General features: G+C 39.3%; 1 protein-coding gene across 1 annotated transcript in view; it reads right to left on the reverse strand.

Annotated features, from left to right (window-relative positions):
• cpne7 (copine VII) overlaps positions 1–23,970 on the reverse strand; it is a 45,114-nt gene that overhangs the window by 1,833 nt on the left and 19,311 nt on the right. The window contains exons 5-14 of the mRNA XM_063013465.1: positions 22,113–22,196; positions 21,941–22,030; positions 21,731–21,829; positions 20,528–20,614; positions 19,020–19,079; positions 17,535–17,668; positions 4,891–4,945; positions 4,062–4,113; positions 2,147–2,280; positions 215–451 (exon numbers count right to left, since the gene is read on the reverse strand). Of these exons, the coding sequence (XP_062869535.1) occupies positions 215–451; positions 2,147–2,280; positions 4,062–4,113; positions 4,891–4,945; positions 17,535–17,668; positions 19,020–19,079; positions 20,528–20,614; positions 21,731–21,829; positions 21,941–22,030; positions 22,113–22,196 (1,032 nt within the window). The remainder of the gene's footprint in view (positions 1–214; positions 452–2,146; positions 2,281–4,061; positions 4,114–4,890; positions 4,946–17,534; positions 17,669–19,019; positions 19,080–20,527; positions 20,615–21,730; positions 21,830–21,940; positions 22,031–22,112; positions 22,197–23,970) is intronic.

Below are 23,970 nucleotides of genomic sequence, written 5' to 3' on the forward strand. Positions count from 1 at the left end.
TTCTTTAAACAGCTTTTTTCATGTACAATGTGTGGGTACATCTCTGATTATCTTCTCTGCCCATCTACATCATTGGCCCAGTCTACCTGTCTGACTTCAGCCTAAAGCTTTTTCAGAAATAGACATGTTTGACGAGTCTATGCACCGAAAGGACAAAGATGATTTGTCGCTATACTAGACTGTTAGGGATGGAGAGCTGAAGAGAGGGACTTACCGTTTTGAAGTCTCTGAAGGGTACAAATTGCACAATGTCCCTTAGAACAGGTTCTCCTTTAGGAGATCGAAGGACACCATCGTCCCCATCCAGGATTTGCATGTCAGTAAAGTCAGCATTCCCAACCCCCACGATAATGATGGACAGGGGCTGGTAGGAGGCACGCACAATGGCCTCACGTGTGTCTGCCATGTCAGTCACCACACCATCAGTGAGTATCAGCAGGATGTTGTATCGCTATGAAAAAGGACAAATCAGTCAGGGTACAGAAACTGCCAGGCAATGAGCTAAAAGTAGAGGTGCTGCTTAGAATGCATCTGGGATCTAGAGAGTATTGGTCATGCAGTCAGTGTTATTTCTCTTACAATTTCAGCTCCTTCACTGAAACCTGATCATTGACAAAGTGCTGTACTTCCAGAATATTAAATAATAAATGAAGATCACTGCAAGGACAAAATGGTTAGTGTATTTTGGCTTTGGGGAAAAAGCCTGAGGGCAATCTTAATAAACCAAATAATTTAAACAATCTAAAATAGATTTCTTGCAAAAAGTTTGGAATTGCCTGAAATTCTACACAGTGGAATGGAATTACCTGGAATTAATTACTCATAATTTAGCCAAACATATTTTAGCACACAAAGAAGTAAATGCTTTAGTTGTACCTCTGGTTCACATTAATGAGATTGGAGATTGTGGCTGTAGAAATGCCCTGCTTCATAAAAGCACATGCCTGATTTGCTTCTCTCATTATATTATAGAAATATTGGAGTATCTTGTAAATATGCTTTAAATTACACAGACTAGGTATAACATTATGATCACTGACAGGTGAAGTGAATAACACTGATTATCTCTTTATCACTGCACCTACTGGGGGGGGGGGGGGGTATATTAGGCAGCAAGTGAACATTTTATCCTCAAAGTTGATGTGTTAGAAGCAGGAAAAATGGACAAGCGTAAGGATTTGAGCTTGTTTGACAAGGGCCAAATTGTGATGGCTAGACGACTGGGTCAGAGCATCTCCAAAACTGCACCTCTTGTGGAGTGTTCCCGGTCTGCAGCGATCAGTATCTATCAAAAGTGGTCCAAGGAAGGAACAGTGGTCATGGGCGGCCAAGGCACATTGATGTACGTGGGGAGCGAAGGCTGGCCCGTGAGATCGGATCCAACAGACGAGCTACTGTAGTTTAAAATGCTGGTTCTGATAGAAAGGTGTTAGAATACACAGTGTTAGGACTTAGTTAGGAAGGTGGTCCTAATGTAATGTTAGATCGATGTATATAAAATCTAAAGAATTGCACATATGTATAATCTTTGGAGTAAATAATTATTAGTGTTAGGTAGGTGTGGTAAATAAATTTGTTTTACAATTGTCGAGAAGTAGGACATGAAAGACCAGACTTTTATAAGGTTTGAACAATTTGTCGTGTAATTCAGTTGCTGCTGTGTTCCTGGGAATGGTTGAGCATCTCTGTATAATGTATATTACAAACTGTATATTCTTGAATTATTATATTAATATACAAACCCTACTCAGGCATGTTTTTCACTTGTGGTACATCACCTGTTCTACTAACTACACTTTTTCAAATCATTTGCGACTGTTGAAATTTTGCAAGTGGAATTTTTGACTGATACAAGTTTGTAGCTGCTCAACAGTTTGTGGTCGCCCTTGTCTGATTCTCCTCTTAATGATGCATCATAAGTTGTCAATAAAACAGATTTAGACTGCAGACAGACCAGTCAAACACACATACTCTATGTCTACAAAGCCAGACTGTTGCAGCACTCACAGAATAAAGCCCGGCATTGAGATGAGCTTGGGCCCTCACAGAATTGGCCTTCTCTTTATTATGATGGTTTCTCATTAATTTTACACATTATTTGTTGACAAATAGCTACTAATTGTGCCAGAAAGACAGGGTCACTCACAGAGGCATCTTTTATGGGCTCCTTTCCAGCTGCTTGTTTTGATATTCTGCTGATAATGGGAGCCACATTAGTGGGACCATAAAGCTGGATCTTGGGCAGGCAGTTCTGGTAGGCTTCTACCACTCCCTGAATCTCTAAAAACACAAAACATAGCACACAACATAATCAGGTAACTATAGAACTCTAAACTGTTATTGACTTAAGTCTTTAGTGCCTCAAACATGTATTTAAACCCCCTTAAACCCTTTTTATATTTTGAAGTGGAACTAAATTAAACATAATTGGGAATTGGTAATATCCCATACCAGTAATGTGGGAGAAAATGTAAATAGTTTAAAATGCAAAATTGTTTAAAATTAATTTAAAAAAAGTGTAGATTTACCCCCGCTGCTATGAAACCTCTAAAATAGTTTGGTGCCACCAGTGCATCTGGTTCTTAATTTTTATTAGAACATCCCTAAACAAACAATATCATAAAGAATAAAACTGCCATGGAGCACCACTAAATCCATTATTAAAATTGATATATACAGTATATATATATATATATAAAGAAGAGAGAGATACACTTCTCAAATGAGAGAAGCTGTTTACAGGCCAACCATAGTCCAGACACTCCACAGAGCTGGACTTTATGAAATAGTAACAAGATGAAAGCCATTATTTGAAAAAAAAAAAAAAAAAAAAAATCAAATTTTTAGTTTGCCATAAAGCATGTTGTTGCTATGGTTTGAGGACATTAAAATTGAACATTATGGTTATGCTGCAAAGCCAACCATTTGATGAGAACCCAACATTGCTTATCTTCTCGAGAACACTATTCCCACAGTGAAGCATGGTGGTGGCAACATCAGGCTGTGGTGATGTTTTTTTTTTCATCAGCAGGTATCTGAAAACTTGGCCAGGGGTGGATGGACTGAGCCAATTACAAGACACATCATGTGTCAAATGTCAAGACAGGACCCCTAACCTTAATTTAATTAAAAATCCTTAGAAATAATTGATAATTGCTGTTCATCAACACCCTCCATGTGACAGTTCTTAGATTTAATACTGCCAAGAAGAATAGGCAAATATATCCTAATCCAAATCTGCAAAGCTCATAGAGATATATAACATGAGACTTGCAAAATGAAATTTCAGTGATTAAGGTATTAACCCAGGGGAGTATATACTTGTGCAACCAACCATGTCTGCTTTGTTCAAACAAAAAGAGAGTGACTTAGATCTGCCTCTCTTGCAGATGTGGAAGTTAATCCTCTCATTGTCAAGAATTCTTAGTTCTCACCATACAAAAGACTTCCAAAAATCCAGAAAAATGGGTCAGTTCAGCTCTTGTATATTTTGTATATTAACAGTGTGAATACAACCACTGTTAAATACAACTTGGTAATTTCACAAAAATGCATGTTTATTTTTTTATTTTCTTCCACTTTCTCCCAATTTAGCGTAGTCAGTTTGTCTTCAGCTGCTGGGGGATCCCTGATTGCAGTTGATGTGGGTATATTGCTGCTCATGCCTCCTCCGACCCACGTGCAGCTCTTAGCGGAACCCTTTTTCACCCATGCATTTTGGACCGTCGCCTCTCTATCTGCTAATTAGGGTCCTTACACAGCGTTTGAAGACCCCACCCACATAGTCCGGTCATCCCTCCCTGCAGGCACTGCCAGTTATGCCTGCTAGATGGCGCCCAGCCAACCGGTGGAAATGCCTAGTTTCGAATCGAGGAGTTCAGAATCTCGGCACTGGTGTGCTAGCAGAATATCCCACTGCACTACCTGGGCGCCAAAGTGCATGTTTACGAATATCCCAAAATATGTTGTATATTACTCTATCAGGCCATTCAAGCCAGAACCATAATCATGTCCAACTGTTTATAAAAGTCTATTAATGAGGACTGTTCTTTTGCTCTTACCTTCACATTCATCATCTTCAGGGTTGAAATTAATGGCAAAGTCATGTGAGACCTGGGTACAGATGCAGAAAAAGCAGACACATGTTATTGTATTACCCATAGTCCATTAGTTTAACGGCTGTTTTAAGTCTCATAAAGGCATATTTTATTCTACAACGTTTCTACAAAGTTTCAGTAAAGCCCCTATTTATTATTTATTTTTATTAGGATTTTAACGTGCGTTCCATGGTCCTGTGAAACTTAATATATTTCATTATATAAATATATATATTATATATATACTATTACTATTATACTATTATAGTATTATATTCCATTACCAGCAATTCCTGTTGCAAATGTTGTTTACAATCACCATGACATGCTGTTTATCATGCACTTTCATTGTGCAATGATAGCAAAAATGATCAAATATTGAACTCGAGATTTTGAGTTTAGGGGACATTGAGTTACAAGGTACCACTGTTGTTACCATTGCATTACAGACCATTTAACTACTGCTTAAACTGCCAGTGATTGAAAGTGGCCAGTCACCAATTATTATTCCACTATTACATTTTTATTTGCATGGCTGGCATCAGTAATATGATACAAATTATTTGATACAGTTAGTAAGGGTGAACAAGGGTGTTAGAAAGAGGTATGACAATAAGTTTCATATATGTATACAGAGCCTCTTGGTACGTAGATAATTAATAGATATGACATTGCAGCCACAAACTGAATACAAGCCAAGCAGCATATCAGTGAAAATGGATTAAACAGTAGGAAAGAAGTCATTCTAAATAAGGACAAAAATGCATCGCAGTGATCTGAGGAACACTCTTACCTCATAGTTGGGTGGAATTCTGGCACCAAAGCCAAGAGCTGAGAATCTTTTGTCACTGTAATAAAAAAAGGAAGCAGAAAACATACATTTTTACATTTTCTTGTAGCTTTAACTGAAATACAGGTATTTTTATCATAGACTAGACCCCCAGGTTCAGAAATGCTTATTTTTCTTAATCACATGCAATAACTGTGATTAAGTGTAGACATAACAACCTCTGAGATACAGCCAGAAGATGTGACCAAAGCAGCACAAGGATTCAAGGCAAACAAAATCCCCGCCGCTTGTCATAATCTCCCTAATCTTCCCACTTCGAGTTCATATCTAGCAGAAAATGACTAAAGCTCGTTGCACAACCCTCACCTCCAATTGCATTCTACCACTGCCACAGGGCTCCAGCATGGTTATAGTGCAGGGATGACATTGCTTGCTGCTGTGCTCTGGGTGCATGTGTCATGTGCAGTGAGCGGTGGCATTAGGGATGGTGGAAAGATGAAAGGAGTCATGAGGGGAAAAGGGGGGGGAAGAGGAACAGCACGAATGCATAGTAAATCACTCCACAGGCTTTTGCTCTGAGCCCAGAATGGCAGAGAATGGAGGCTTCATCAGTGTATACAGATATCGGGTGTGTGTGTGATTGTCAAATGTACTCAATATTTAAAATTAATTAAATGAAACAGATGTCATCCTGCACCTGCTGATTTGACTGCATTTTTATGACACTGTCTTGACAAAACAGCTTGTTAGGATGGGGTATATAATGCTGTAAAATAAGCATTTAAATAACTGAAATTTGAACTTGTTTATAATAAACAGTAGGTGTAGTATTGTTGATACTACAGTGTTTATCTGAAATGACTGTGAAGATGTCAGCAGGACATGCAATGCATGTGGTTAAATATTTTGTCTCTATTCATTAACACAGATTTGTTAAATCCTCTGTAACAGTAATGCAAAGCTGGAGTGGGTGTAATACTATATACTTTCAAATATCTAGTTTTAACAATGGAACAGTGGTAGACTAAGGGTCTACCTTAGCTCCTAGTTCCAGGGATGCAGTACAATGGCTGACCCTGCGCTCTGACTACAGCTTCCAAACAAGCTGGGATACATACACTGATCAGCCATAACATTAAAACCACCTCCTTGTTACTGACTGTAGTCCATATGTTTCTCTACTGCTTTTTTAGTTCTTCAATGATCAGGTCTGACATGAAGGTCTACAAAAAGACGTAGAAAATCTCTTACTCAGCGCCAGCATCTCATCTCAGTCCTGATTAAAATGAAAGAATCCATCTGGATAAGGCAGGGTATTATTCTGTCCTGTTTCAGATTAATGTGTTTTTTTTAGTCACACAACTCTTATGTGGCAGTGAGAGCTAGTTTAGCAGTTGAGTTGATTGTCTTCAGGTTTTAGGTTTCTCACCTTCCAGCACAATGCTCATTCAGCTATTTAGTACTGTTAATACTATACAATGGATACGTTGGATTCCAAACCTTTTTCCTGGGTATGTGGAAATTATTTGGCTGTTCTTATAATTGCCTAATTATAAATGTTAACAAGAGTAATTAGCCATACCACATCACATCACTAGAATGCCTTCTTTTATTCCATGCCAACAATCTACTTAAACATTCCACATTTCATATGCAACACATTCTCAAATTACCTCTAGTGGGGATAGCCAAAGGCAAAATTGATTTTTAATAGCACACTGGATAGTCAGCCATTTATAGAAACCACTTGTAATTAGCAGAGGTGAACAGTAATGCACTGCATTTACTTCATTATTTTTTACAAATATAAAGTACAAACCCCTACTTTTGTTGGGACATTTGTAAAATACATTTAAAACAAGAGTCATGAATTGGGTAATTGGGTTATATAATTGAACCTTAATTTAACTGACAAAAGTACAAAGTTCCACATTAAGCAGGTAAATTAGTAACATGTGAGGGAATCATGATTGGGTATAAAAGGAGGATCTACCAAAGGATCCATGCATGCAAAGATGGTCATGACACAACTGTATCAAACTTTATGTGAGAATTGCAATCAGGTCAAAATGAATAAATAATTAAGATATTTCCCCACATATCTAGAGCATATCTAGAGAATACAGTTTCTTCTATTTTTGCTCGTCACATGTAAATGTTTCAGAATATCCAACTAATTTTAATATTAGATTAATAATAGATCATATTAAATGATCATTGCAATAATTAAAAATAAAGATTTATTCAAAACCAGTTCACCCATGTGATAAAATAACTGCCCCCCTAATTCTAATAACTGGTTATGCCACCCTTGGCAGAAACAACCGCAATAAAACATTAAAAATAACTTGCAATGAGTCTTTAACATTGTTATAGAGTACTTTTGCCCCACTGTTCTTTGCAGAATAGTTTTAATTTGGCTACATTCAATGGTTTTTGATCATAAAATACATGTTAAAAAGGTGCCCAGGTTGCACAGTGGAATATTCTGCTAGCACACCAGCGCCAAGATTCCTGAACTCCTCGGTTGGAAACACGGCATTGCCACCGGTCAGCTGGGTGCCATCTAGCAGGCATAATTGGCAGTGCCTGCAGAGAGGGATGACCATAATATGTGGGCAGGGTCTTTAAACGCTGTGTAAAAACCCTAATAATTGGCATAATTGGCAGTGCCTGCAGGGAGGAATGACTGGAATATGTGGGCGGTGTCTTTAACCACTGTCTAAGGACCCTAATTGGCAGATAGAGGCACCTGTGCAGAGTGCATGGGTGGAAAGGGTTTCGTTAAGGGCTGTGTGCAGGTCGGAGGAGGCATAAAAAATCAGGGATCCCCAGCAGCGGAAGACAAATTGACTACACCAAATTGGGAAAAAATGGGAGAAAAACAATATATATAAAAAATATTTGTTAAAGGTCTTTCCACAGCATCTTAATGGGATTGAGAGATGGACTTGCTTATGTACTTCAGATCATTATCCCACTGTACAACTCAACTCCACCTGAGCTTTAGGTCACTACAGAAACAAAGCAGCCCCAGACCTTCACACCACTACTTCCATGTTTAACTGTAGGTTCTTATGGTGGAATGCAGTGTTAACCTGACACCAGGTCTAACAGGACCCATGTCTACAAAAAGTTCCACCACAAAATATTATTCCTCTTGTAGGTCATCGAGATGAGCTGAATGAGCCGTTTTTAAGCAAAAACACGTGTAGCCAAAATGCTTTTTTGCGTTTGATAAATTCTGGAACACAAAGGAAACACAGAGGGTTGAAATAAACCTAAACAAACTGTATATGGATGTGCCAAGGTTTCACAATGGAGAAACCTTATCCCCAATCCTACAATAACTAAATAAATTGTCTTACAAGTTGTATCTGTCAAGAATAACAGAATACTGCATGAAGAGACAGCATCTGATGAATAAAAGCATTCTCACCAGCATGACTGAGAGGCGAACTGCTCTGACAACTGAGACTTCCACCCACACATTCAACCACTTTTAAAATGGGTAACAGAATGTGCCATTGCAGCCCGCCTAAACACATGGTGGGTCAGGACTGCTCAGCCTCTGTTCGTCTGATCTTAAGATTCATTTAAATGCCAGCTTCAATTTATAGTATAATTACAGTACTAACCTTTACCCCAATGTCCTAGCAGTACTTTCTTTTTACCCTTCTTCTTTTCACACAAACACATAAAAGCACCTAAAGAAGCTACAAAACATTTGGTCTCATTAGTGTTTTACTGGTTTCTCCTGATATAGTTTTTGTCTTGAATGAGAGCTGCAGTTGTGTAATTAATTAATTATTTACTTAATTTATATAATTGACTTTTTATTTGAACATATATTAATGATCTGCAGCCCACCACAGTTGTGTCTGTTGCCTTAATTCATTGCATATATAAATTTTATATGCTAAATAGCTTAAAATAATGTCCCTAACAATACAAGTTAAATGATACAGGTCATAAGCACACACCTGTAAGGGTCATGTATGTTATGGGGGGGATAAATCATTACTGTGTTTGCTGATTTATATAGGCAGTGAGAGGCTGTAGTCAATCTTAATTACCAACAAGTAACTACACTGATCAGCCATAACATTAAAACCACCTCCTTCTTTCTACACTCACTGTCCATTTGATCAGCTCCACTTACCATATAGAAGCACTTTGTAGTTCTACAATTACTGACTGTAGTCCATCTGTTTCTCTGCATGCTTTGTTACCCCACTTTCATGCTGTTCTTCAATGGTCAGGACTCTTCCAGGACCACTACAGAGTAGGTATTATTTAGGTGTTGGATCATTCTCAGCACTGCAGTGACACTGACATGGTGGTGGTGTGTTAGTGTGTGTTGTGCTGGCATGAGTGGATCAGACACAGAAGCACTGATAAGGTTTTTAATCACCTCACTGTCACTGCTAGACTGAGAATAGTCCACCAACCAAAAATATCCAGCCAACAGCGCCCCGTGGGCAGCATCCTGTGTCCACTGATGAAGGTCTAGAGAATGACCAACTCAAACAGCAGCAATAGATGAGCGATCGTCTCTGACTTTAACATCTACAAGGTGAACCAACTAGGTAGGAGTGTCTTATAGAGGAGTGGCTTATATTATGCTGTGTCTTATCCACTCATACCAGCACAACACACACTAACACACCACCACCATGTCAATGATGCACTATATAAGGTTTTAAGGCTCACAAAAACACAATATTTACATTTTCAGCATTAAGCAGACGCCTTTATCCAAAGCAACTTACAGTACAGTATATAATCTGAGCAATTGGGGGTTAAGGGCCTTGCTCAAGGGCCCAACAGCAGCAACCTGGCAGTGGTGAGGCTTGAACCAGTGAGTGGCCCTAACCACTAGACTGAGTCAACAAGACTCAATCTGACACATTCATGGTCTAGCATTTGTCTGGACTTTACAGAGATGGTTTTAACAACATCCCTTCTGCAAGAATAAAAACAGGATATAAATCCCAGATCAATTAAGAAGACAAACAGAAACGTTTTTTTAAACTTTGCTCCTCCTGAGAGATTTTTATTTTTACTGCTTTTTGGAAGGATTGATATAACAACACATCAGCAAGTCTCTCAGGAGGCAATCAGTCAGTCACAGTGCTCCAGAATCCCACAGGAGCAGATTTGGCTGAGCACTGAAAAATGGTTAATCCAGCCTTTAAATGCTTCGAAGACACAGAAACGACTAGCAACGAGCCAAGGAAGAGGAAATGGAGTGGAATGATTCTGCCAGGCATAAGCAAATTTGCTTTAACAATGCCTCAAAACAAACAGATAAATTAAAGAGCATATGGAGCGAGTGTGGAGGGATTAGTAGTTTTTGGTAATTATTTTTGGTCCAGTGGGTGAGTCATGGTACCAGAAGACAGTTGGTCTTATAACACCACTGTGTTTAAGAGGACAAAATTGTAAACAAAGAGAAATGCAAGACATGCACAAAATCCATACATATATTAAAATGTGTATCATGTGTAAAATTCAAATTATTTTATAATCACATTATACACCGATCAGCCATAACATTAAAACCACCTCCTTGTTTCTACACTCACTGTTCATTTTATCAGCTCCACTTACTATATAGAAACACTTTGTAGTTCTACAATTACTGACTGTAGTCCATCTGTTTCTCTACATACTTTTTTAGCCTGCTTTCACCCTGTTCTTCAGTGGTCAGGACCCCCACAGGACCACTACAAAGCAGGTATTATTTGGGTGGTGGATCATTCTCAGCAATGCAGTGACACTGACATGGTGGTGGTGTGTTAGTGTGTGTTGTGCTAGTATGAGTGGATCAGACACAGCAGCGCTGCTGGAGTTTTTAAATACAGTGTCCACTCACTGTCCACTCTATTAGACACTCCTACCTTGTTGGTTCACCTTGTAGATGTAAAGTCAGAGACGATCGCTCATCTATTGCTGCTGTTTGAGTTGGTCATCTTATAGACTTTCATCAGTTGTCACAGGACGCTACCCACGGGGTGCTGTTGGCTGGATATATATTTGGTTGGGGGACTATTCTCAGTCCAGCAGTGACAGTGACAGCATTGCTGTGTCTTACCCACTCATACCAGCACAACACACACTAACACACCATCACCATGTCATTGTCACTGCAGTGCTGAGAAAATAATACCTACTCTGTAGTGGTCCTGGGAGAGTCCTGACCATTGAAGAACAGCATGAAAGGGGACTAACAAAGCATGCAGAGAAACAGATGGACAATAGTCAGTAATTGTAGAACTACAACGTGCTTTTATATGGTAAGTGGAGCTGATAAAATGGACAGTGAGTGTAGAAACAAGGAGGTGGTTTTAATGTTATGGTTGATCATGTATATCCTGTATGTTGTTCTGGATCAGCTAATATCCCATGTCAAATAGCAATGGACTTTAGCCCAAACATGGTTTAACTTCTTTGGAGGAACTGATACCATTAAGACAACATGCAATTATAGAGTTAAGGGCAGCATCTTCATCTCCATGAAATGTGATGATAAATCACTGTGCCAGTAGCAATTAAACACAGCACAGCTACTAAAACCCTGATAGTTATGAAGATTTCACTGGGCAGTATAACCTTTAATTCTAAATTGTTTCTGTTGGTAATGCAGGCAGCATGTGGGAAAATTGCTTCTCCATCCCACAGCACCATTTTTATCTGTGGGTTATCACCTGTTGTGTTCATTAAGCAGAAAACCCACACAGTGTGGGTGTAGAACCCTGAGGAGTTCAAGCATCCTGAGCACAATTTTTTTTAGCTGTTGAACTCTACAATCCCTTTATGCATTCATTGCAGGCTTCTTCAGAGAGAGATCATTTAAACATGGCTGTGTTCATGTATTTGTGCCTTAAATTACTATTAGTATTAGTAAATCTCATAATAAACATAAAATACACAGGATGGCAGCATAACATCTACAGCAGTCTGGAAACGTGTGGTGTGGTCAGATGAGTCCACATTTCAGCTTGTTTTTGAGGTGAAAAGGATCCCGACACTTGTGTATGTGTAAAGGCACCACTGACGCTGAAAAGTATATTGATATTTTAAAAAGACATACACCGATCAGCCATAACATTAAAACCATCTCCTGGTTTCTACACACACTGTCCATTTTATCAGCTCCACTTACCATATAGAAGCACATTGTAGTTCTACAATTACTGACTGTAGTCCATCAGTTTCTCTATATACCTTTTTAGCCTGCTTTCACCCTGTTCTTCAATGGTCAGGACCCCCACAGAGCAGGTATTATTTGGGTGGTGGATCATTCTCAGCACTGCAGTGACAATGACATGGTGGTGGTGTGTTAGTGTGTGTTGTGCTGGTATGAGTGGATCAGACACAGCAGCGCTGCTGGAGTTTTTAAATACCATGTCCACTCACTGTCCACTCCATTAGACACTCCTACCTAGTTGGTCCACCTTGTAGATGTAAAGTCAGAGACGATCGCTCATCTATTGCTGCTGTTTGAGTTGGTCATCTTTGAGATCTTCATCAGTGGTCACAGGACGCTGCCCACGGGGCGCTGTTGGCTGGATGTTTTTGGTTGGTGGACTATTCTCAGTCCAGCAGTGAAAGTGAGGTGTTAAAAACTCCATCAGCATTGCTGTGTCTTATCCACTCATACTCTGTAGTGGTCCTGTGGGGTTCCTGACCATTAAAGAACAGGGTGAAAGCAGGCTAAAAAGGTATGTAGAGAAACAGATGGACTACAGTCAGTAATTGTAGAAATACAAAGTGCTCCTATATGATAAGTGGAGCTGATAAAATGGACAGTGAGTGTAGAAACAAGTAGTTGGTCATAATGTTATACCTCATCAGTGTATACTGATATGTCTTTGACTTGAAAGTACTGTATATTGTTGTTTCAGCAAGACAACGCCAGGACTCATTCTGCATGCATTAAAACAGTGTGGCTTTGTAGAAAGTGCATGTGCTTGACTGGCTTGCCTGCAGTCTAGATTGGTCTCATAATGAAAATGTATGGCTCATAATAAAGAGGAGAATCAGGCAACAGCAATCACAGGCGGCTGAGCAACTGAAGTCTTGCATCAAGCATGAGTGGCTAAAAATCCAACATCCAAAAATAAAGCTGTAAATTAGTGTCCTTAGTTCCCAAACGTTTGAACATTGTCCCAGTTCTAAACATGCCCCTGTTCCTACTTCTCAGGCTCAAATTCAAACATTTTTCTATTTACACAATACAGTTAAATTGGTCAAAGAATACATTAAATTCATTCATTTGTATTTTTGTCACTTAAATAAATGTACTCAAAGGTTACAAAATGTTCCAGTCGACTCATAAGAAGCTCAACAATCAACCTAACTGAGGCACTAACTCAGCATCGCAGTTGGCTTTGGATTTGCTAGTGCTATAGCTCTGGGAATTAGTTTCATCAAGTCTGGAAGTCTCTAATAAGCTCTGTTGGCACAGGGACTATCCTCAGTGCCAGTGGCTGGCAAGATGCACCACGTCATTTGGGTCGTTAGTACAGAGCCCTGAGGGGAGAGACAAGCTTGTGCACTGCCTGTCAGCCGATCAGACAGCCTGCTGACAGCTTCACAACCTATCGGGAGGCTTAGGTCTCATTAGATATCAGCTACACAAGTGAGAAAAGCAGCAACAACAGTAAACAGTGCAAACAGTGTCTCAAAAATGCTTACGGAGTTTCCAGCCAAGATAAATTGATATTTTCCTTGAGTCCACTACTTCAGCTTGATGGGGATTTTGGTTGCTTTGCCAGAAACAAACATGCCCCTAGCATAATACTTGCTCTGAATTGTGAGAAGCATTCTGGACAAAATGCTTAATATACACTGTCTGTGGGTATTTGCACAACCAGTCAGTAAAATATTAATTTATAGGGTCATTAAAGTGTTCAGTGGGGTTTAGGTCAGGGCTCTGTGCAGGCCACTAGTGGGTCCACCTTGTAGATGTAAAGTCAGTTGGTCATCTTCTAGACCTTCATCAGTGGTCACAGGACGCTGCCCAGGGGGCATGCTTGATGCAACTGAAGTCTTGCATCAAGCATGAGTGGCTAAAAATCCAACATCCAAAAATAAAGCTGTAAATTAGTGTCCTTAGTTCCCAAACGTTTGAACATTGTCACAGTTCTAAACATGCCCCTGTTCCTACTTCTCAGGCTCAAATTCAAAAATTTTTCTATTTACACAATACAGTTGAATTGGTCAAAGAATACATTAAATTCATTCATTTGTATTTTTGTCACTTAAATAAATGTACTCAAAGGTTACAAAATGTTCCAGTCGACTCATAAGAAGCTCAACAATCAACCTAACTGAGGCACTAACTCAGCATCGCAGTTGGCTTTGGATTTGCTAGTGCTATAGCTCTGGGAATTAGTTTCATCAAGTCTGGAAGTCTCTAATAAGCTCTGTTGGCACAGGGACTATCCTCAGTGCCAGTGGCTGGCAAGATGCACCACGTCATTTGGGTCGTTAGTACAGAGCCCTGAGGGGAGAGACAAGCTTGTGCACTGCCTGTCATCCGATCAGACAGCCTGCTGACAGCTTCACAACCTATCGGGAGGCTTAGGTCTCATTAGATATCAGCTACACAAGTCAGAAAAGCAGCAACAACAGTAAACAGTGCAAACAGTGTCTCAAAAATGCTTACGGAGTTTCCAGCCAAGATAAATTGATATTTTCCTTGAGTCCACTACTTCAGCTTGATGGGGATTTTGGTTGCTTTGCCAGAAACAAACATGCCCCTAGCATAATACTTGCTCTGAATTGTGAGAAGCATTCTGGACAAAATGCTTAATATACACTGTCTGTGGGTATTTGCACAACCAGTCAGTAAAATATTAATTTATAGGGTCATTAAAGTGTTCAGTGGGGTTTAGGTCAGGGCTCTGTGCAGGCCACTAGTGGGTCCACCTTGTAGATGTAAAGTCAGTTGGTCATCTTCTAGACCTTCATCAGTGGTCACAGGACGCTACCCAGGGGGTGTTATTGGCTGGATATATTTTCGGTTGGTGGACTATTCTCAGTCCAGCAGGGACAGTGAGGTGTTTAAAAACTCCATCAGCGCTGCTGTGTCTTATCCACTCATACCAGCACAACACACACTAACACACCACCACCATGTCAGTGTCACTGCAGTGCTGGGAATGATCCACCACCCAAATTATACCTACTCTGTAGTGGTCCTGTGAGAGTCCTGACCATTGAACAGAAACATGCAAAGAAACAGATGGACTACAGTCAGTAATTGTAGAACTACAAAGTGCTTCTATATGGTAAGTGGATCTAATAAAATGGACAGTAAGTGTAGAAACAAGGAGGTGGTTTTAATGTTATGGCTGATCAGTGTATATGTATATATGTATGAGTGGGGCATACCAAAGAAATTTTGCTTAAGAAATGTATAGATCACACCTGATCTGATACCAAACAGTTTCTGTCAATATTTTGTCAATATTTTTCTGACTATTCACAGAAGTAAAAATTCTGACTCATCCCTAGGACAAATCCATTTACTATTCAGAAAAATGTACACGTCAATGCGCTTGAAGGATGCAGTGAATTTCGAATGAGTCATCACCAGGAACATATTCCTAGACACATGCATAAATCACAGCTAATCTTATTAATCTATTTCATTTATCTAACTTTTCTTATTCGTTAAAATTGTGACACATCAATAATGTTTCTGAATTTTTAAAGAAAATTGCAAGTAATGCACCACTTTCAAGTATTAATACAGGTTTTGGCTTGAAATACTGGATTTGCATCAGATTGGAAATAACAAACCATATTATAATGTTTGTGATAACAAAACAAATAATTACAACTATTTATTTATAATTTAGTTAAGCTTTAAACTTATTTATAACTTATTAGCTTTAAACATCTAAGTTTTTACCTGTTAAAATACTTGATTTTTAATAAGGCATTAACTTGCAACCTGATGATAGGATGACAGATCAACAACTGTCCACTGCCTTATTCAGAAGCAAGCAGATCTTAAATAGATATATTACAAAATAAGTATTAAATAAATGATGTATGCATTTCATATACATACATCAACTGAGACTCAATTTGGTCATGTAGAAAGTTCTACTATAATGTTATTTAACTTTAACACAAGTCAGTGATTACACCATTCAGCCATAACATTAAAACCACCTTCTTGTTTCTACACTTACTGTCCATTTTATCAGCTCCGCTTACCATTTAGAAGCACTTTGTAGTTCTACATTAGTCCATCTGTTTCTCTGCATGCATTGTTAGCCCCCTTTCATGCTGTTCTTCAATGGTCAGGACTCTCCCAGGACCACTACAGGGTAGGTATTATTTGGGTGGTGGATCATTCTCAGCACTGCAGTGACACTGACATGGTAGTGGTGTGTTAGTGTGTGTTGTGCTGGTATGAGTGGATCAGACACAGCAGCACTGCTCACTGTCACTGCTGGACTGAGAATAGTTCACCAACCAAAAATATCCAGCCAACAGCACCCCGTGGGCAGCGTCCTGTGACCACTGATGAAGGTCTAGAAGATGACCAACTCAAACAGCAGCAATAGATGAGCGATCGTCTCTGACTTTATATTTACAAGGTGGACCAACCGTGAGGTTCCTGACCTTTGAAGAACAGCATGAAAGGGGGCTAACAAAGCATGCAGAGAAACAGATGGACTACAGTCAGTAATTGTAGAACTACAAAGTGCTTCTATATGGTAAGTGGAGCTGATAAAATGGACAGTGAGTGTAGAAAGAAGGAGGTGGTTTTAATGTTATGGCTGATAGGTGTATGATTCAATGTGACTGCTGATTTCTCTGTGCCTATATAGATAGGGATAGTTTGACTGCAACAAATAAATAAATTGGCTATGTAAAAACACACATGGGTAGTGTTTTGGCAAGGTAGGAAAGAAAATCAAAACTGTTAGCCTGACCGGAACATTCGGTTTGTCAAGATGTTCAGACGTTATTTAGTGAACATCAAAAATTAGGTCTACTATATACTGTAATGACACATGTATGATACTATTTACCGTCAAGCAAGCTTTACGTCATAAGCTTTTCATGCACATTGTAATGAGTGCAGTCAAACTGGCCACCAGTCACCACCTATAGTTAGTCATAATTACTTATTTAAGAAATTAAGAGGCCCTGCTGCAAGATAAATTCTATAGACCCAGTACAATAGACCACCAAAGTAATAATGTAAGTTGATGTGTGTATTATTGCCCGTTTTCAGCAAACCTTTAATATACATACAGGTATGCAATAGCCAAAATAACAAAGACATGTGTTTTAATACAAAACAACATTTTAAATCATGTATTTTATGGTAGTTCAGTAATGGCTCAGTATCAAATATCAGATGATATTTTGAACTAATATTATTAGATATTAAAATTTTAAAAATGCATGATCTCTGCTCTGTCCATTAAAAGCACAACACTACTAATCAGAAGACCATGCCATCATGTTACACAGGCCCTGTAGGTGTATCAAATTATTCTTGTTCAGAACCATGCTCTGTGTAAAGAAAAAAATGTCAGTTTTGCACATCGGATGAAAAAGCATCTCCTCTGATAGTGATCAGCACTTTTCTGCACTCCCATCGGAATTACCTGTCATAATCCTGGCAGATCTCTCCCACTGCTATCAAAGCTTTCAGATACTCGTTTGGCTGGTAGGGGTTGATGTAGTGGAGGGAGCAGCTATTGCGGGGGTCTCCGTTTGATGCTGTAAAATCAATGGCGACCTTAAAAAAGAGACACACCACCAGAGACGTTGTTACAATAATGACAAAATGCATAGTGACACATCAAGTTGCTGCTAGGGCGCATGCAGAGGGTGGTCCTATTTTAGAGCGCTGTAAATGAGTCCTAATGAGCTTTGGAATATTGCCGCTGGAAAACAAGCATTAAATGTGTAATAGAGAATGTCTGTCTGTGTCTAAAATTGTAATTAGGCAACAGTATGATAGGGTGCCCTCAGGGAAGCACAATTAATGCTAAAAATGCATTTGAGTGGCCGAATACACAGAATGTACATTATGGAAATACAACTTTACTCAGGTGCAGTACTATTTTTTTGCACCCAATTAACACTTGCTTGAAAATGTAAAACTGCATGTTGTAAGTGCTTCTAATGGTACAGAATGTGTGGATAAAATAATTGGCAGGCATAAGGTCAGAGGCATAATGCCATTAAACCCCCTGCAAAGGAAAACCTCCAGGAAATGCTATGCAATTAAATGAATAGTATATCTCACAATCCATTGCAACAAACACTACATGGTTTAATTGAGGTGTCATGCACTAACAAAAAACAAACAATTGTAATACAATGAATTGTACTGATGAACACAATTACTTTCAACTTCCACCATTCCACCAAGTCTTTTCATTAAATTTCAATAGAAACGCAAATGGTGGGTAACACAACCTCACAGAATATCACCTTAAATTACTGAACCAAGAAATGTGTAAAATGTGTAAAAGGCAACACATAACCAAGCAGTACACAAGCCTAAGATCACCATGCATAATGCCAAGTATCACTGTTATTGGACTCTGGAGCTGTGGACAAACATTCTCTTGCCTGATGAATGACTAAGTCTGTACAGAGCCCTGATCTCAACTTCATCCAACACCTTTGGGATTAAACAGAAGTGCCAGCCTCAATAATGCACTTATAACTAAATTGATGCAAATCGCTGCAGCTATTTTCCAAAATCTAGTAAAAAGCTGTTTCAGTACAGTGAATCAAAAAAAAGTGTGTGCGTGGGGTGGGGGTTCTGTATGGTTTTTCCATATACTTTCGACAGTGATATACTTTTGCTGTGCCCACTATCCTCTATGAATAAGAGATATAATAATAAGAGATAATGGACAAAATCAGCACAATATACAATAATACTCATAACACAATATAAATCACAATTGTGATTGTGATTACAATGTTAATCAATTAATCACTAGGTAGACTAGGATGTACAGTATTTTGTACATTACAATTATAGCAAAGGCAGGAGTATGTTTCTATACACATAGACACATGTAGAGAATTCAGGTTGTTTTTAGAGAATTACAGTTCACAGTGTTACTCACTGTAAAGTGTATTTGGCATCCACCCATTATGTAATCCAGAAAAGAGTAGACTCTGTGGAGCTGTGAGGGGGAAAGATCAGAATAAGTCTCGGAGAGTGCACGGTCAGATTGCATTCATGGGTAATTTAAGTAGGTAATTTAAAAAAAAAAAAAAAGAAAGAAAGAACATGCTTTGAACATGCTGTATCTTCTTCATTGTCTGCTTGTAGAAAACTGTGCTCTAGCTATTGTAAAAAAAAATATTTGTTAACGTTAATATTTTAATTTCAAAACTTTACACACTTGTTACATAGCATCTCCCAAAATGCTTACTGCAGTTATTTGGAGTGTAAGAAACAAAAATGACCAATGTATCTACATTAAATGGCTCTGTCATATGCAGCTATTTTTTTGCACTAGCACATATATTGCCAAAAGTATAGGCATGCAGACTGCTTCTACAAACATTTGTGAAAGAATGGGTCGCTCTCAAGAGCTCAGTGAATTCCAGCGTGATACCATGATAGGATGCCACTTGTGCAACAAGTCCAGTCGTAAAAGTTCCTCACTACTAAATATTCCACAATCAACTGTCAGTGGTATTATAACAACAGTGGAGTGACGAATCACGCTTCTCCGTCTGGCAATCCGATGGACAAGTCTGGGTTTGGTGGTTGCCAGGAGAACGGTACTTGTCTGACTGCATTTTGCCAAGTGTAAAGTTTGGTGGAGGGGGGATTATGGTGTGGGGTTGTTTTTCAGGAGTTGGGCTCGGCCCCTTAGTTCCAGTGAAAGGAACTCTTAATGCTTCAGCATACCAAACGATTTTGGACAATTTCATGCTCCCAACTTTGTGGGAGCAGTTTGTGGATGGCCCCTTCCTGTTCCAACATGACTGCGCACCAGTGCACAAAGCAATGTCCATAAATGAGCAAGTTTGGTGTGGAAGAACTTGACTGGCCTGCACAGGAGTCCTGACCTCAACCCGATAGAACACCTTTGGGATGAATTAGAGCGGAGACTGCAAGCCAGGCCGTCTCGTCCAACATCAGTGTCTGACCTCACAAATGCGTTCTGGAAGAATGGTCAAAAATTCCCATAAACACACTCCTAAACCTTGTGGAAAGCCTTCCCAGAAGAGTTGAAGCTGTTATAGCTGCAAAGGGTGGGCCCACATCATATTAAACCCTATGGATTAAGAATGGGATGTCACTCAAGTTCATGCCTTCATGTGTGTGAAGGCAGACGAGCGAATACTTTTGGCAGTATAGTGTATAACACAAGCTGCTATTTTGATTTGAAAGGCTTTCTGCTGGGCTGTAGCTACAGAAAAGGTAAGGCAGGAAATGCTAAAACACCAAACATTCATGGGCCACAGGTACAAATACACATATTCTAATGCTAAGTCCTACCTGTAGAATACTTTGCATAACCAACCCCTAATTGGTTAAGATCTTTTTGTGCCTACTGTTGCTTGAGAGCTTTTGGAATCATCCCAAACTTCTTTATATACAGAAGCTGTTTCATACCTTAAGCTCAGTTAGGATGACCAGGCCAGAGTTCTTGTAGTTCTTCTTTTTTACTTTGTACTTTGGGTTCACACAATCCCATGTGACCTTAAAGAAGACAGATCAAGAAACCAGACCCAAACCTTTTAACAAATGCACATACACAAACATTTCATTTCATTTCATTTTTATTGACCGCTTTTTCCAGTGCCACCTAAGCACCACACACCAAAATCAGCTGAGCAAAGTTGCTGTGTTCGTAGTTACATTAATGATTTCTTGCATTATTTCCTACAGGGTTGCATTACAAGCCTTTTAATAAACACCAATTTTTATTGTGTGCTGTGAGGGTCCAAACCCCTGGTCTAATATGACAAAGTAAATGGTATGTAATATTGAATATTCAGTGCAAAATGTTTTTCATTACCTTTTTATTACTTCAATTGACTGTGTTTGTTTAAATTATAATGAAAAATAAATAATATAACTGTTCTGGAATGTTTGTGCAATAATTGTCACTAAATATATTTTAATCATAAATTTTAATCAGACTAATGGAGGACTATGTTTAAAAACACCAAAGAGGCATATCATTATCCAAATATTGTGTTGGTCCCCCTTTCGCTGCCCCATACGCAACAAACTGTGATGCACTGTGTATTCTGATACCGTTCTATCAGAATCAGCATTAACTTCTTCAGCAGTTTGAGCTACAGTAGCTCATCTGTTGGATCGGACCACACGAGCCAGCCTTCCCTCCCCACGTGCATCAATGAGCCTTGGCCGCCCATGACCCTGTCGCCGGTTTACCTCTGTTCCTTCCTTGGACCACTTTTGATAGATACTGACCACTGCAGACCGGGAACACCCCACAATAGCTGTAGTTTTGGAGATGCTCTGACCCAGTCGTCTAGCCATCACAATTTGGCCCTTGTCAAACTCGCTCCAATCCTTACACATTTTTCCTGCTTCTAACACATCAAATTTGAGGATAACATGTTCACTTGCTGCCTAATATATCCCACCCACTAACAGGTGCTGTGATGAAGTGATAATCAGTGTTATTCACTTCACCTGTCAGTGGTTATAATGTTATGCCTTGTCGTGTATATCACATTCATTTTTAATATAGTGAGATGTTTGTTGCTTTTTGTTTGGAAACATCTTTTGGCACATGTACATTCAACGCCAGACACCAACAAGTCCTGGACGCTTCTCACTGACCTTGTGTTCTCCAGAAGCTTGCTGCATTTCTTTGAACGTGGTGTAGAACTCGCCAATGAAGTCATGCTTTGCCCTGGAGTCATAATCCCACACTAGGCACTGAGTCACACCAAGAACAATTATTTTACACATTACTCTCAAGCAATTCTGTAAACGGTTAATAAATATAATGTCATATTTCTTTTTGTATTGATGTATGCTTTTAAGCACCTTTAACTTCCTGTCCTCATCACAGCTGCAAAGGGAGATAAGGGAGACTTTAAATGGCTCCCATACAGGGTTCAGGTTGTTCTTGATTACCTGCGACAAATATCATTACGACTAAGCACACATAGTAATCAGGAATCAGTGGGTAAATGATGACTCAATTTCAAGAACTCACTTCCGTTCTATGTACAAGCTGTTCGGTTTCATCATCGTTCACCCTGTAAATCTCCAAGAACGGGTCAGACTTGCTGAAAAGATCCTACAGTCACACACAAAAATAATCTCCTGTTAGGAGGATGAAAATAAAATAGAAGTGCACAGTAAACACTCCTCAGGTGGGACATCAAGCAGGAAATGGAGTCTACTCCTGCTTGTCATGGCTCATTCCCTGGTGTGCTACGTTTGTTTTCGCTAACAGCTGTGACAAATCAAATCAGTAAAGAGCATGAAAACAATCATTCGACATGCAGTTTTGAGTCACGCCTCTAAGAGCTGCCAGACGAAGGCAATTGATTTTTTAGGACACAGAAGACTTTGTTTGAATGAGCAGGGGAGAAGTGGTGAAGTAGAAGACAAAAGGGTGAAAGAGTAAGTGACAGAGATTAAAAAATAAAAAGCCTAAATGAGCCATTAAATGCCCCTTTTTCGCTACATTAGGCTGCTACATCTTCACAGGGAGAGCAAAAAAGATGACTGCACTGTTGGGTTGTCAAGGTAACGTCTCTGCTTGAATTGAGAGAGATTTTGACAAGTGATTTGTCCATATTTAGCCATCGGTCCTATATTGGCCCAAATCACTGGATCGGATATCGGAAGAAAAAAAAAACATGTAATCCGATCCGATACTGTTGCTTAATGTAAAAACACTGTTTTACAGTTTGTCGTATAAAGTGTCTACAATTGGAAGATGTGGATGTCAATCGAACGCGATGGACCAATTAGAACTGACGCAGTGTTTGGTTGAGATTTTCCGTTAAAGTTCTGTCACGTTTTTAGATAATTAAAAACCAAAGCGCGCTTATTAAAAAACACTGCTGAAACTGCTAAAACTGAAACGGTGTAGTTGTTTTATCTTATAACACTAATGAATTAATGGTTGAGGATGTGAGAGATCTCCAAGCTGGGACAAGATAGATACATTTGTTTATTTTTTATTATTTAATTGTTTCATTTTTATTGTTTATAAATAATATTTTTTATTATTACATCTTCAAGGTGTAGACTTGAGAGTTGATATATTTAGAATTTTACATACTTTTTTTGCCTGCTTTCACCCTGTTCTTTAATAGACAGGACCAGCACAGAGCAGGTATTATTAAGGTGGTGGATCATTCTCAGCACTGCAGTGACAATGACATGGTGGTGGTGTGTTAGTGTGTGTTGTGCTGGTATGAGTGGAAAAGACACAGCAGCACTGCTGGAGTTTTTAAATACCGTGTCAACTCACTGTCTACTCTATTAGACACTCCTACCTTGTTGGTCCACCTTGTAGATGTAAAGTCAGAGACGATCGCTCATCTATTGCTGCTGTTTGAGTTTGGTCATCTTCTTGACCTTCATCAGTGGTCACAGGACACTGCCCACGGGGCGCTGTTGGCTGGATATTTTTGGTTGGTGGACTATTCTCAGTCCAGCAGTGACAGTGAGGTATTTAAAAACTCCAGCAGCACTGCTTTGTCTTATCCACTCATACCAGCACAACACACACTAACACAACACACCACCACCATGTCATTGTCACTGTAGCGCTGAGAATGACCCACCACCCAAATAATACCTACTCTGTAGTGGTCCTGTGGGGGTCCTGACAATTGAAGAACAGCATAAAAGGGGGCTAACAAAGCATGCAGAGAAACAGATGGACAACAGTCAGTAATTGTAGAACTACAAAGTTCTTCTATATGGTAAGTGGAGCTGATAAAATGGACAGTGAGTGTAGAAACAAGGAGGTGGTTTTAATGTTATGGCTGATCAGTGTAGTCTCAAGGAGGATGGACTTTTTTGTCAGTTCAGAACTGAAAAAGCTTATTCCC

Source organism: Trichomycterus rosablanca, chromosome 17 (assembly GCF_030014385.1).
Source record: "Trichomycterus rosablanca isolate fTriRos1 chromosome 17, fTriRos1.hap1, whole genome shotgun sequence".
NCBI lineage: Eukaryota > Metazoa > Chordata > Actinopteri > Siluriformes > Trichomycteridae > Trichomycterus > Trichomycterus rosablanca.